Raw genomic sequence first — 15,968 nt, forward strand, 5'->3', positions numbered from 1 at the left:
GGGGGGGAGTGAACGGGAGGGGAGGGCAGGCTCCAGCCGGACTGAGCTGGGGGGAGGGCGGGCTCCAGCGGGACTGAGGCACCACGGGACTGAGGCAGGGGTGGTGCTGGGAGGGAGGACAGGACGGGCTCCAGCAGGGCTGCGGGGTTACAGGGAGGGGAGGGCGGGCTCCAGTGGGACTGAGGCAGGGATGGTGCTGGGAGGGGTGGGCAGGACCGGCTCCAGCGGGCTGAGGGGCTGGGGGGAGGAGAGGGCGGGCTCCGCACACCTGTCGTAGCAGTTGAAGTCGTCCAGCCAGCAGCCCTTCTTGACGAGCTCGATGGTGCCGGAGCTGTTGCGCCAGGAGGCGTAGCAGTGCAGCCGCTTGTCCTGCTCGCCCTCGCAGCGCTCCAGGCCACTCTGGTTGGTGCGCTCCAGCTCCCAGTTGGCGTTGTAGTAAATGCACTCCCGAGTCTCGGCCTCCCCACGCCCGGAACCTGTGCCCGGGAGATGAGAGAAGCGCTGAGCGCTCCACGAACCCCCGCGCCTGTGCTGAGTCCCCAGCCACCTTGCGGGAGGCTGGGTGGTGGGTGGGTGTCCAACAGCCAGACTGATGGCTACACGCGCACAAAGGGGCTCCACTGATGCCCGAGGCTCCTGCGTGGGGGTGGGGACGGCTCCCTCGCAGCAGCAGAAATGGAGGGCACAGTAGAATCACTGGGGAGGGGGGGCTGCTAAAAATACACATTCCTGGGCCTAGCCCATACCGGACAGCTTAAATGGGGGCAGAATCTACTATAGTTTTAAACACCACCACCCTCTACCTCCAGCCCCCTCCTCACCCCACAGAATCTCAGGTGACTCGGCCACACACCTCAGGGACCATGTGTGGGCACACTCCGAGAGGCAGCTTCCTGCTGTCGCTGTCTGTCTCATCCCGGGGAGACACACTGCTGGTGTGTCCCCCACCCCAGGCCAGACTGAATGGGAAATAAGGACCCTCCAGTCCAGTGCCCTTCCAGCACCCAGGAACGACACCTGGTGCTCCGCAGAGCAGGAGAAGGTCTAAGAATCAGGCCAGCGTGCTCAGGGTAAGGCTTTCCAGAGTCAGGATGTGGAGTACGTGCCCCAAGCAGAAGGAGGGCTGACTGGTGACTAGAGATGGTTAACAGAATCCTCCCAGCTGGGCTTGGCCCCTGAAGACCCCTGTGAGCACTCCCGACCATTCCTGTGCCCTGTTCCACCCCCTGCATGAGTGCCATCCAGGTGGCCAAACACCTGAACCCCCAACTGTACCCTTCAAATATTCTTTCCTTCAAATATGGCCTCAAGCATTCACCAAATCCACCGTTCTCACCAACCCCTCCCAAGCAACCCCGTCCCAGCCCTCCCATCTGCCCCACTGCCCCCAAGACTCCCAAAGCCCTGTAATGGGAAGGAGGAAGGAGATGCCAAAGGAGGTTCCCAGGAAACAGATTATGGCCCCTGCCCCTGACGCCTGGGCTGAAGAGCTCTCCAGAACTCTGTCTGCGAGTGCCCTACCATGGTCCCTTTACAGGACACCCATGATCAACCTCACTGCCAAAAACCACAGACACCCAAGAGGAAATCAGCACCAAGCATCCACCTAACCTCGCCACTCTTCTTGGGCCTACTGCAGGCCAGGGACCTGATGCCACCCCTAGCTGGTATTCCCGCCCCAGGAAGGAGGAAGGACGGGTCAGAGTCACCCCCAGGGATGAACAGTCAGCCAGCCCACCAGCAGCCAGAAGAGAAGATCTCACCCCAAACCTGGGGGAGAGCTAAGTGCCCAGAATCTTAACAGCCCAAAGCCTCCCTCATCCTCTGCTCCACGCCCACAGTGGCCATCGTGAGCGAAGAACTTGATATGCCATGGTACACCCAGGGAGAAGGACAATGACTGGCTGTCAGGAGGGAAGCCCCCCCACCCCGCAGGTCATTCTCTAGTCACCCCACCCCTTCTGCAGCCCTCTTCAGTGACAAGAGGCTCCTCCAGAGGCCAGGGGCAAGCAGCAATCTCAAAGCTCCAAGGGTTCAAAATGTCATCCTATCAGAATGCCAGTGTCTAGCCATGGTTCTGGTTATCCAAGGACACTTGTAAGAAGAGTGGCCTCCCAACCCACCCAGGCAGCTGGGACCCAGCCTGGTCCATAAGAAGGGCATCAGGGTCTACAAAGGGACTCATGCAGGAGTGCACATTGGCTTCCCCCAACCAGGCCCTTTATGGAGCATAAGGCTTAAGGTTTTAGGGGAGAACCTAAAGGGATGGGGTGAGCTGCAGGTGGGGTGCCAGCTACTCCTCAATCTTGCTTCCCCCACCGCCATCACACCATGTTTCCAGGCCCCTGAATACGCTCCACCTCTGGGCTTATCACAAGTTACTATCTCTGGCTGCAGGATGCTCCCCACTTTCTCCTTTAAATTCCGGCTCTTCTCTCTCCAGAGACCAGGCAAACTCTCTACCTCCACAGGCCCTTGTGCTTCCTCCATCACTTCATTCACCACTCTTTTTTTTTAATGATTTTATTTATTTATTTGACAGAGAGAAAGAGACAGTGAGAGAGGGAACACAAGCAGGGGGAGTGGGAGAGGGAGAAGCAGGCTTCCCGCTGAGCAGGGAGCCCGATGCGGGGCTCGATCCCAGGACCCTGGGATCATGACGTGAGCCGAAGGCAGACGCTTAACGACTGAGCCACCCAGGCACCCCTAATTTACCACTCTTGACTAACTGCCTATTGTTTTTTTTAAAGAAATGTTTCATTCAAAATGTGTAAAAATAATGTAACCAAAGACAACCTCCAAGAGAAAATAACATAGTGAATACTCATATTAAGAAATGAAACATTATAAATGTACTTGAAAATCACTTTTGAAATGTCAGCCTCCCCCACAAGCCTGCAAGGCTGATGAAGGCGAAGCCCTGACTATCTTGAGTGCTAGAACCAGTTCCAGACAGATGGCAGGTAGAAAGACGGAAGAATAAATGGACAGAGGACATGGTTATCACCTGGCCAGGGCAGGATTTGGAGGGAAGGGACTACAGGAGGCGTGGCCTGCGCCTGCAGCCCCAGCCTGAGGGTCCTCAGGGGAGTTCCCATCTCCATGCAGACAACAAGCAACAAGCCCCCTGTGCAAGGCGAGGAGTCCCAACATGGACAGTGGCCAAGGCCGGCCCAACTTCTCTCCTCATGCCACTCACCAAGCAGAGGCTCCTCTGGCCACTACCATGGGCAGGACACAGGTGGACAGGGCTAGGGAATGCCAAATCTCAAGGCTCCAGGTAGGACCCAAGGGCTCAGGATATAACTGGACCCCCCCTCTGACCAGATCCTCCTACAGACAACTGAGAGTAAGGCAGCCCTGAGCTGGCCAGACATCGTTCAAATCCTGGCTCTGATACTTCTTGGGTAAGTTACCAATCCACCCTGTGCCTCTGTCTCCTCGTGTGGAAAAGCGATGGTAGAAGCACCTCATTCCTCAGGCTGTTCTGGAGCCAAATGAGTTGATGCATTTTAAGAGTGGTTATGACAGTACCTGGCACATTAGCGGTCCTATCAGGAGCCATACCCCTCCCTGCTGCCTGTGACAACCCTTCACATTACAAGCCCCCCAGGAGGGCTCCCAGCCCATCAAGTAGGGATTGTGCACACCAACGCCTCCAAAAGCTTTGCACTCAGAGCCAAGGAGGACCTGGGGAGATGGGGAGACTCCAAGCCCCTCCCACACCACACCCAGGCTCTGCTGCCAGCTGGAAGCCCAGGGCCGCCCCCTTCCTCCCTCCTCCCTGGGCTCTGCTTCTGCACACACACACACACACACACAGCTATTTATAGCCTCTGGCAACACTCCAACCACAAGGCAGCCTCTGCCTTTTAACAGACACAGGGTTCCTGCCCACGCTTGCTCATGGGCGGGGCACCCATGCACATGAGGCTCCCCTGACCCCCACCCACTCACCTATCCCAGCAGGAGAGGAAGCTGCGCTCCCAAGATGGGGTGCCTGCAGTCCCCCCGTATTTGCTACCGCAGAGCCCTGAGGGGAACCTACCTCCCAGATACCTGGGCAAGTGGCTCACTCCATCCCTGAGTCACAGCCGACCCAACTGCCGGCCTCCAAAGGAACCATGTGTCCCCAACAGACAGTTTCTAGGTTCCAAGGGATTTACACCTTATTGGAAAGAAGGCCCCAGTACTCGCCGAGCCCTCAGCCCAGGTGGGCAGAGAAACCCCACTCGTGGACACACACCACCACTGAGAAAAATAAAAATACGTACTCCACTATGAACTGACATTCCGGAGCTTGCCCTAAACAGGCCAGTTCTGACACTCGAGGACAAGCGCTGGGAGGTGTTTCCCAGTCCAGATGGCCTCAGACACAGCCCATGATATGCTGGGGAGAAGCAGGGGAAAGCCTACCCGGGTCCTGCCTGGAAGGCACTCAAAGCACAACAGGGAGGGAAGAGTGACAGAGGGATGCAGAAGCGAGGGCGATTAAGGCAGGGCTTTGGCAGGAGGATATGAAGCTAGCGTGGCCATGCCTCCCCTGGGGTTCCCTGAGCTCTGGCCTCGGGGTGCATCCAGCCAGCCAACATCTCCCAGAGGAACCCCAGCAACCAGCAACCAGCTGCACTCTACCCTTGGCTCCTGAAGCCCCTCGGCAGCACCTGCCCCCCACCCCAGGAAGCAGATGCCCAGCCCCAACCACGGGGCATTGTAGACCAGTGAGAAAGGGATGCCACCCACCATACCCACCTCAGGCCCCTGCCATCAGCATGCCAAGGTGCACCCTCCTCCCAGAAGCCTCCATGCCTGCAAAGTGGCCAAGTGAGGTATGCCCAGTGCTCTCCCTTACTGCCCAGACTCCAGATCTGCCTAGAGAGAAGAGTCAGCCTTCCCCTAGCCAGTGGCCAGGCTCCCTTCCCAGGAGGCTCCTGCCTTAGGCTCCCCTAGCCCTGCCCTCCTCAGAAGGCAGCCCTACAGTTAGCTGAGTACCTGCTGCCCCAGCAGCTTCCTCCAGAGGAGCCAAGAAGGGCCCAGAGACCTGAAGGTACCGGCTCCCAGTGACAGTATTTGGTCCATGTTCATGACTCCTCCCCCACAGGAGTAAGAATGGCCAGGGTGTGGGGACTAAGGGAACCTAAAAGGGCGAAGGGGAGGTGCAAGGGGGAAGGCTGGAGTGTGAGAAAGACACCCACAGACACACACACACACGAGTGTGCACCCACTGTGGAGTGGCACAGACGGAGAGTGCGGCAGAAAAGAATCCAAAATGCATGTATACTTTATCTTTGAACTTTCACACAAGAACTCAGTATGTTTCCAGCAGCCAAACAATCTCTGACATGTTGGCTTTTTTGCCTCGACCCATTTATTTGTGAGCCATCCACACTGATACACATTCATTTAACAAACACATAGCAGGCACTAAACTAAGCACTTTACAAATAATAATTTCAGGGTGCCTCAGTGGTTAAGCATCCGACTCTTGATTTCAGCTCAGGTCATCATCTCAGGGTTGTGAGATTGAGCCCATGTTAGGGCTCCACTCTGGGCATGGAGCCTGCTTAAGATTCTCTCTCTCCCTCTCCCGCTGCCCCTCCCCCTCCCTCTCAAATTAATGAATAAACAAATAAATAAATCCTAAGCTGAAGCACAATGAGGTGACGTACCTTCCCCAAGTTACTACCAAGTGTCAAAACCAGGTTTGGAACCCTGGCAGCCTGGCTCCACAGTCCATGCCCTGCTGCCGCCCCTGCAGCTCTGTGGTGCATGCAGTCCACTGTACAAGCTCACTACTGAAGTGTCCATCCTCCCGATGGACTTCTAGGTTATTTACAAGGGGTGCTGATCTGAGCACTACCATCAGGAAGCCTCTAGACTCCTGTGTGCTTTCTTGTGCTCACGTGTGGGAGGGCAGTTCAGGGGATATGTTAGACATGCTGGGTCCTATCATAGGGTAGGAGCATCTTCAACTTACTAGAGACTGTCCAACTTTTCTCCCAAGGACCCATCTGGATGTACCAATTTATGTTCCCAGAAGACTACAGCCCTGCCGAGCCACACCCTCACCCCTGATATTTGCTCACCTGGTCAGTATGAAATGGTGTAGGACAGTTTTGATCCCCATTTCCTGATTATTGGTGAAACTGATCATCCTTTTGTGTTTATTAACCTGTACTTCTGAGAAATGCCTGTTCACATCCTTTCCCATTTTTCTGCTGGGATGTATTTCCCAGGAGTTGTATAAATTCTTTATATATTCTTGGTAATAAAACTTTTCTAACCATAGAGTAATCCTCTTCATTTGTTCATTTGCTCTTCACCAAAAAGGCTATTTAATCTGATGCTGACATAGCTATACAACATTTTGTGGTTAGCATTTTCTGAATTTATCTTTTTCTTTTATTTTAAATCTTTCTGTATCTTTTTCTTCCAGTTCAGTTTAACACTCTTTGACCTAGAATTGAGTTTCATTACATTCATGATTACTGCTACGTTTACATTTGTTTTTTCTCTACTGCTACCACCTTTGGATTATCTTTTTTAATTCCACATTTCAGCCACTCTGGTCTGGAAGTAATGTACTCTGTATCTATTCTATTACAAGCTAGTCTTTAAACTTTAATATGTACTATTTACGCTAAAAACCTAAAGTTAACATCTCTACCATCCCTCATAGGAACTTAACTGTTTTAGCTCCAATTACCTCCTTCCAACCACACTTAGTTTAATTTAATATTGGTGTTAAATCTTTAATCTGCTATTGTTGTTCTTCTTATCTGCCTACCAAAGTAGGTATGATCTGTATTGTATACACTCGGTATTTTCTTATTTGTCCATACATTCATCAGTTCGTCTGCTCAGCCAACCCTACATCTCTATTCTTCCTTCTGGGACCCCTGTCCTTCCAAAAGCACATCCTCCCTCAGTAAAGATCTTTTGTAGAGAAGCTTTTGTTTGCTTTTCTGAAAGTGTTATTTTGCCCTGTTTCCCAACTGACAGTTTAAAAGAACATAAACTTTTAGGCCGAGTTATCTTCTCGTCATTTTGAAAATATTGGGTGCCTGGGTGACTCAGTTGGTTAAGCGTCTGCCTTCAGCTCAGGTCATGATCCCAAGGGTCCTGGGATCGAGTCCCATATCAGGCTCCCTGTTCCACAGGGACTCTGCCTCTGCCCCTCTCTCTCTCTCATGAATAAATTAAAAAAAAAAATCTTAAAAAAAAAAAGAAAATATTATTCCACAGTCTTCTGACTTCTATTGTTGCTGAAAAGTCTGCTATTATTTTAACTTTGTAGATACTGTCTTTTCTCTTTGACTACTTCTCTTAGATTCTCTCTTCACAGTTTCACTATGAGCTGTGTGTCTAAGTTTAAGTTTAAGTTTATTTACACTGCTTGGAAAAATATACATTTTATCCAGTGATTCACCTCTATTATCAATTCTGAACAATTCTTGGCTTTTTATCAATTTGAGTATTACATCTCCCTATTCTATGATTCTGAAATTCCTATTAAAGTATATTAGACTTGGGGTGCCTGGGTGGCTCAGTCAGTTAAGCGTCTGCCTTCAGCTTAGGTAATGATCCTATGGTCCTGGGATCCAGTCCCATGTCAGGCTCCCTGCTCAGCGGAGAGCCTGCTTCTCCCTCTTCCTCTGCCCCTCCCCCCCTGCTTGTGCTCACACATGCTCTCTCTCTCTCATGTGCCCTCTCTCTCTCAAATAAATAAGATCTTTAATAAATAAAGTGTATTAGACTTTCTCATTCTATCCAGTATTTTAACCCTGCCTTTATGTTTTCCAATTCTGTATCTAGGCACTGTTAGGGATAATTCCATATGGCCTAACTTCCAATTTATTAATTCTCTCTTTAGCTGTGTCTAATTTGCTATTTAGCTCTTCTACTTAATTTATAAATTCAATTAACCCATTTTTTCATTTCTAGAAGTTCTATTTTTTAAAAAAAGTTCTTGGTTGATTTTGATACTTCTGTTATTTGTCATACTTCCAAATCCCTATTTTATAGTTCCATAATTTAATTTCTTGAACATTTATTTCTACCACCTGTTAGTGTGATGATTTTTCACTCATGGTATCTTGTTTCCTTGTGTGTTTGGAATTTAGGATTCTCAAAATTCTGGGTTCTGTTTTTGGATACAGAGCTTATGTTCATCAGGTCTCTATTGTGAGAATACTCGAAGGCCAACTTTGAGGGGGCAACCTTCCAGAGATAATTTTTGCTTTTGCTTCTGCCAAACTTTCTAGGACATCATCAATTTGGAATCACTTTAATTTCTCAACTTCGAGTTTCCCAGAGAATACTAATTGGTATAAACTTCAACTGCAAGCTCATGTAAGCACAGACCTATGGTTATAAATTCTCAAAGGAAACCACCTGCCTCCCTATCAACCTAGGACAAGACAGTTTCATTTTATACTCCCTTTGTCAGCAAAAGGATGTTCCTTCTAGTCCAAACTTTCACTGAAGGTATACCCTATGTAAGTTTTATCATATGAGGGCCTCAGTCTCAATTTCATACCTTATCTCTCATGCTTTACACACTGCCACTAAACCTACACCTCTAAGTTAGGGAAAGGGGCAGAGTCCCCCTGGGAATCAACAACTTTAGCTAGTTGAGGTATACAGTTCTAATTTCCAGCCTCCTCTTGCTTCTCCCTTACTTTCTTATATATGCAGCTATGCATAGCCATTTTAAAAGGACATTTATTATATCTTATCCAGCATTTCTACATGTCTTGCAAGAGGAGGTTTATCAGCTGTTTAACTATTTCACTATTATTGCCAAAATATAAGTCCAAGAGCACTTTCCAAGGGTGACATAAGCTATAAGCTTTCCCAAGCCCAGCCCAGGAGCAAGGAATCAAGCCACATCACCTCAATTCACTTCCAACTTCAACTCTGTAAACAAGTCCCTAGCACCATCCTCCCACAGAACAAAGTGTGGGTCCAGGGCCATCCTCTGGAATCCTTGTCTTTCTCCAGGCCCCATAATTTCTGAAGAATACTAGAGAGAGAGCTTCCAGGTAAAGGTTAAGGATTATACACAAATATTACTTTTGCTACCTTCTGTAATCCCATGAAAACCACAGCAAAGAGAAGTTTTTTAAAGCATAAACCCGTAGTTTTTTAAAGCATAAACCATAAACAAAAAGAACAGGAAAGAACCACCGAAATCAAATTCTGAAGCTGGAAAGCAGATACATAAGTGGTCAGTAACCACACACAATCCTGAGTTGGCTGTGAAGAAAGCTGAAAAGCAACACGATTTCCACCACAGGAGCCTCTAAAACTCGGGAATTTGTGGCACTAAATGTCTCTGGAAGAGTGAGGTGAAGATGAGTCCAAAGACAAAAGGCTGGCCAGAGCTTCAGAGCTCACTACCACTCGCGATGGCTGGGAGCTACCTCCCCCAACCCAGCGGAGAGTAGGTTATTTTCTAAAGAAGATAAAATAAAGAGCCTGGATAGGGAGCAGTGGGAAAACGTGAGGGCACAGGCACCATATGGAAACAAGAGGAATACAGAATAATATATGAAATACAGAAACTCCAGCTCTCTTCCCACCGTGGCTCCCAGGATATTGGCAGCCAGGCCTATACCCACCCTTCCCCACCAATCCCCAAACACAAAGCAGAAGATACTTCTCAGGAGTATCAAAAACAACCCCATCAGATCATTCTACAGTTGGCAGGTTCTACTCAGGAGTTCAGAGCTTTCAATCAGTATTCAGGTCCACCCTTAAAATAAACAGGTCTAGGAAAGCCACTTACCTGAAAGACAGAGATAAAAACAGGGGGGGGGGGGGGGGGAACCAACTTGGAGAATAGAGATTATGTAGGGAGAAGATAACTTCAAAAATTCTATCAATACCCTCAGAGAGCTAAAAAACCAATGCGCCCATGAAAAGTAAATCGAATGGCATTGTTAAAAGACCAGAGAATGAAAGAGCTCTTGGGAATTTAAAAAAAGAATAAAATAAAATTATACACACACACACACACACACACACACACACACACACACACATAAATGGCAAAAATGAAAATCAACACAAAGATTAAAAGATAACATTGAAGTAATCTCACAACCAAAGTCAAGTAAACACACAAGGATACAGAAAATAAGAGAGAAAACAGAAAAGAATCTAGAGGCCCAGTCCAGTCCAGGCCCAGTCTAAATAACAGCAGTTCCAGAAGGAGAAAACAAAAGGGAAGAAATCAAAGACCAGCACAGTGCCCCCCAGCAAGGCCCATCACTGTGAAATTTCACCACAGTGGGGACAAGAAAAGATCCCACAACAAATGTCTATCAAGAGAGAAATGTCACCTATAAAAAATTAGGAATCAGAATGGCTTTGAACTTCCTTGCAGCCAATAATACTTGGAAGTTAGATTATAATGGGACAGTGCTTCACAATTTGGAGCGGAAAAGATTTCCTATTACAAGCTCATACCCAGTTAACCATTAATGAAATATGAAGGGAGAAGAGAGAAAAGTAAGATCACAAAAATGTACCTCCTATTCACCCTTTCTTAAAAGGTAGTAGAGGATATGCTCCACTAAAATGAGGAAGTAAACAAAAAAAGAAGATACAACAAGGATACAAAAACCCAAAGATGCAACACAAGAGATAGTGACAGGTATCTTAAAGATTGAAAAGCAAAGGAGATACAGGGTGACAGCCAGACCAGGATGGGAGACAGAGTCTACATGTGAACTCTGTTCCAAACTGCTGGCTGACCTTTAACTACACAGGCACCAATCACACTTCAAGCAACCAAGTAAGCCTAAAGGAACTCAAACAGACATTGCAGCAGCTACACATCACAGAAGTGTATGAATTCAGCCAATATAACTACCTGCTAACGCAAAAACCAAAAAAACAAAAACAAACCAAAAAAACACCAACAAAACAAACTCAAAACAAGCAATGCTTTTAAGAGAAACATAACAAAATTCAGAGCCTCTACAATTATCACTCACAATATTTAGATATAATCCAAGATTATATGAAAAATAGGTAATGTGTCTCATATTCAAGAGAACAGATAATCATTGGAGACTAATTCTAAGATGATCAGATGTTGGAATTAGCAAAGATTTTAAAGTGACTATCAGAACTATATGTTCAAGAAAGTAAAGGAAAATACATTCCAGTGAAGGCATTGATAGGATATATCAGCAGAGAAATAAAACCTACCAGAAAAAGGAACGAAATGGAAATTCTAAAACTGAATAACCTGAAACAAAAAATTCACAAAGACAGGTTGAAAGTAAACAAATGGAAATAAATATACCATGTCCACATAGCTAGAGTGGTTATTAAGATGAAATTTTATAACACTAAGACACAAATATGGATGATTTATTTCCCTATTGAAGCCCCACCAACTAGTACCACTTCCCAATCTTGAAACAATTTCTCACACCTACAAAATACCACTTCAAAAGAACTGAAATGCTTCTACTCATGGGAAAAACTGTCCATTTTCCAACTTCTGTGTTTCTTCTTTGTCTTAAATTAAGCATCCATACAGGCATGAATATATTTCTGGACTTTCTATTCTATTTTATTGTCTCTTTAGCTATCTAGCACCAAAAGCTTCCCATTTATTTTTTTTAAGATAGTATTTATTTGAGAGAGAGAGAGAGAGAAGAAGAGAGGATGAGCACAGGGGAGGAGCAGAGGGAGAGGGAGAAGCAAACTCCCTTCCAAGCAGGGAGCCCGATGCAGGGCTCAATCCCAGGACCCCCAGATCACTACCTGAGCCCAAAGCAGATGCTTAACCAACCGAGCCACCCAGGTGTCCCAAAAGCTTCCCATTTTAATTACTACACCTTTACAATGAATCCTGAAATCCAGTAGGCACAACTTGTTCTTTTTCTTTAAGATAGCCTTGACTCTTTTTAGTCCTTTGCATTTCCAAACTGTTTTACTCTGAGGATTAAAGATTAGACCCTACAGGCTTTTTCTGCATCTACTAAGATAATCCTATGGGTTTTTTTGCTCTGTTAACATGGCAGATTAGATTTTCAATTGTTAAACCAATTATGCATTTCTGAGATTAAAACACTTGGCCATGATATATTTTTTTTTTACATACTGCTGGATTTGTGAATGTTTTAAAGACTTTTGCATCTTATACTCATTAGGGATATTAGTTCTATTTATCTCTCCTGCTCTGTATGTTCCCTTATCTCACTTTTATTGCTTTCTTTTCAATTTGTGAATTCTCTATTATTCCATTTGTCCCCTTTATTAGTTTGAAAGTTATCATCTTTCTCTCCTTTAGTGGTTACCCCAGAGATTACAGTATGCCTCCTTGAATTATCAAAACCCAATATTAATGGGTAGTTTTATCCTCTTGGTGGCCAATGTGAGAATTTTTAGAACAATTAAATTCTATTTTCACTCCACTCTCCATATAGCATTGTTGTCATGTGTTGCTTTTTTATGTATTTTGAACTCAGTAACGCACTTCTTTCATATCCACATGCCTATCACTTTCAATATTCTTCATTCTTTTCTGCATCTCTGACCTCCCGTTTAGATCATTTACCTTCTGCCTGAAGACCACCCTCTTTACTTGATACTTTCACTCTTTCTTTTTTTAAGATTTATGTATTTATTTTAAGGAGAGAGAGAGGAAGAGAAATAGAGTGGGGGGGAAGGGCAGAGAGAGAGAGAGAGAGAGAGACAGAATCTCAAGCAGACTCCCTGCTGAGCATGGAGCCCAACATGGGGCTCAATCTCACAACCCTGAGATCATGAACTGAGCAGAAATCAAGAGTCAGATGCTTAACCAACTGAGCCACCCAGGCACCCCAATACCTTCATTCTTGAAAGACAGTTTCACTTGATATAGAAGTTTAGGTTGACAATTATTTCTTTTAGCCTTTAAAGCTATCATTCCATTGTCTTCTGGCTTCCACTGTTTTTGAGAAGTTACATGTCAATAACCATTACTCTTTTGATTGTAAATATGCTTTTTTTCCTCTGGCTGCTTTTTAAGATTCTCTTCTTGGGGTTCAGAAGTATGGCTGGAATAAGAAGAGGTGTGGAATTTTTAATTATCTTATCTAGGTTCACAAGGCATCTTGAATCTGTGGCTTGATGCCTTTCATTCATTTTGCAACATTCTCAGCTATTATCTCTTCTGCTTCTGTCTTTTATTTCTCAGTCATTTCTGTGGCTCTGATTACATGGATCTTAGAGATCTTCTCACTTGATCCTCTCTGTATCTTTCCCTATCTTCTGTATTATCTTTTTCTCTTTGAAGGGCTTAGTCTGTATATTATCTTCTGATCTATCTTCCCATTCATTAATTCTCTCTTCAGTTTTACTTAACTTCCTGATAAAATCACCCATTGAGTTCTTAATTTCTGTCCACGTACAATGCAGATCTACAACAGATTTTTCATTTAGCTCTTAATATTTTTCCAGCTCTCTACTGAAAGCTCTCCACTTTCATTTCCTTGATCATAGCAAGCACTATTTTTCAATATGCATATGATAACTCCAGTCTGGAGTTCACCCAGGTTTGCTTCAGCTGTGATGTTTCTGATGGCTATTTATTTAAAATGATCATGATCACCCAGTAATGACACGTGCAAAATTGTCTGTAAAATAATTTGACGCCTACAATGATGTTATATTCCTATAATGATATTACATGTGCTTCTGGCAGGCAGCTAAGATACCATTAATTCCAGAAGATCCTAATCCTGCTTTAGATTTGTCTTCTCTTGGTGCCCCCTTACCCCCAAGTCTTTGGGGTTCCAACTCAAAAGGAGGGGTTCACCATACCCACCCTCTGTTGAAAACTCCAATCCCTGTCTTCCTAGCCCCACAAGGCTATGAAATGCAAATGCAACCCTCTCGCTTGCCCACACGGAAGGGCTAAAAAGAGATTCAAACCTCAAAGTCCCCACCCAGGGCCTTTGTCCCCACACAGATCCTGACCTGGTAGGGCTTCACTATCTTCTGGAGCTGTATGGTGCTTTCAGCCAGAGATGTTTCCTCAATCTGCCCATCTTTTCCAGATGCCTTCAGAAATAGGGCTGGTCCTGGTCATCAAATAAGGAAGCCTCCATATCTACTTTTTACCCAGCTTTTAAGACTATTTTCAGGAACACATAATACCCAAAGAGGAGATGTCTACACATACACAGAAACTGAAATCACCTATGTAGATAAGCCCGTTTGTGGAAGTGTTTTAATCAGACCCTAGGGGCAGAGGCCTGAAAAAATTAACTTCCATTCCAAAGTGTAACTCAAGAGGGAAAGAGAATTTTCCCTTTCAACCAATTTTATTATTTCAGACTGTCAGGAACTGAATTGTGTCATTCCCCCCACCCCCAAAATTCTTACCTCCCAATGTGACTGTACTGGGAGATAAAGCCCTTTAAAGAGGTAATTAAGGTCAAATTAGGTTATAAGGGTGGGGCCCTAATCCAATAGGACTGGTGTCCTTAGATGAAGAGGAAAACACCAGCAGTGTATCCACACACAGGGAAAAGACCATGTGCGAACAAAGTAGGCAGCTATCTGCAAGCCAAAGAGAAAGTCCTCACCAGAAACCATCCCTGCTGGCACGGAGGAGGACTTCCGGCCTCCAGAACTGTGAGAAAATACATTTCTGTTATTGAAGCCACCCAGTCTGTGGTATGTAAAAGCCATCCATTCTCTGGCAGCCCTATCAGTCTAATGCACAGACGTGCACATCATCTGTACAATGTGGGAAAGCTGATTGGGACATCATTCATCCTAGAAACAGTACCATAAATCCACTGTCACCTAAATCCACAAGCAGAGCCTGACAAGTGGGCTTGCATAAGGAATCCCAGTGAAAGAGCAGTGAAACAGCAGACAGCATGATGGAGAAGAAGCCTAGGAAAGCACAGGCTCTGGAGAACAGTCATCTCAAACTATCTTCCCTAGTTCTGTGGCCAATCGTGGCAGAAAGTTATACAAGGGAACACCACACACGCTCAGACAGGAAGTGAAGCTCACCAGCTCACCTTCTGTCATGAGAAGCTTCTCACCAGATTCTAAAATAATTCTTCTCCAAATGTCTCCTATACCCCCTACCACCATGATCACCACATGTGCAATCAGGATCCTGCCATGCCACAATCCTGTCAAATGCACTGGGGTCACCAGTGGTGGTGTCCTGTTATGCACAGCTCCTCACAACCTTCAGCAAGTGCGTCAGTCTCTCTGGAGGGTGGAGGCCATGAACAGCACAGCTGGCGAGCTCACACAGCCATCCCAAACCCAGACCAGCACTTACTGGCAAGTCCGCTGCTACCTCTCCTCTATCAACACAGTAACCAGGAGGCTCAGACACAGGAAGGAGACTCTCTGGCTCTCAGACACTAGATCTTGTCTGGGCACCCTTCATGAAGTGGGTTATTTCCAACCTCTGTCATCTAGCATTTTTGGAGGCAGGGGGGAGAGGCTCACATATTGCTGCAGAAGGCCACCTGCCATCTCACCCAGCTTCTGCCCCCACTGCCATCACCTGGGTAGCCTCGTGGGGGGGGGGGGGGGGAAAAACAGCACAGCCTTTTCTCAGTACCTATTAAAATTTAAAATATACATGTCGGGCACCTGGGTGGCTCAGTCGTTAAGCGTCTGCCTTCGGCTCAGGTCATGATCCCAGGATCCTGGGATCGAGTCCCACATCGGGCTCCCTGCTCAGCGGGAAGCCTGCTTCTCCCTCTCCCACTCCCCCTGCTTGTGTTCCTGCTCTCACTGTCTCTCTCTGTCAAATAAATAAATGAAATCTTTAAAAAATAAATAAATAAAATAAAATATACATGTCCTGGGGCGCCTGGCTAGCTTAGTCAGTACAGCACACAACTCTTGATGTCAGGGCTGAGTTCGAGCCCCACATTTGGTGTAGAGATAACTTAAATAAATCTTTTAAAAAATAAAATATACAT

The 15,968-nt window shown here is 46.2% G+C and overlaps 1 protein-coding gene across 3 annotated transcripts in view; it reads right to left on the bottom strand.

Moving 5' to 3' along the window:
• The window catches only part of ACVR2B (activin A receptor type 2B), a 39,983-nt gene that overhangs the window by 16,124 nt on the left and 7,891 nt on the right, over window positions 1-15,968 (bottom strand). For all 3 annotated transcript variants that reach the window (XM_025884185.2, XM_073901908.1, XM_073901904.1), the window contains exon 2: window positions 269-476. In XM_025884185.2, the coding sequence (XP_025739970.1) occupies window positions 269-476 (208 nt within the window). The remainder of the gene's footprint in view (window positions 1-268; window positions 477-15,968) is intronic.

Source organism: Callorhinus ursinus, unplaced genomic scaffold (genome assembly GCF_003265705.2).
Source record: "Callorhinus ursinus isolate GAN/ISIS: 27379988/994484 unplaced genomic scaffold, GSC_fseal_2.0 scaffold1, whole genome shotgun sequence".
NCBI lineage: Eukaryota > Metazoa > Chordata > Mammalia > Carnivora > Otariidae > Callorhinus > Callorhinus ursinus.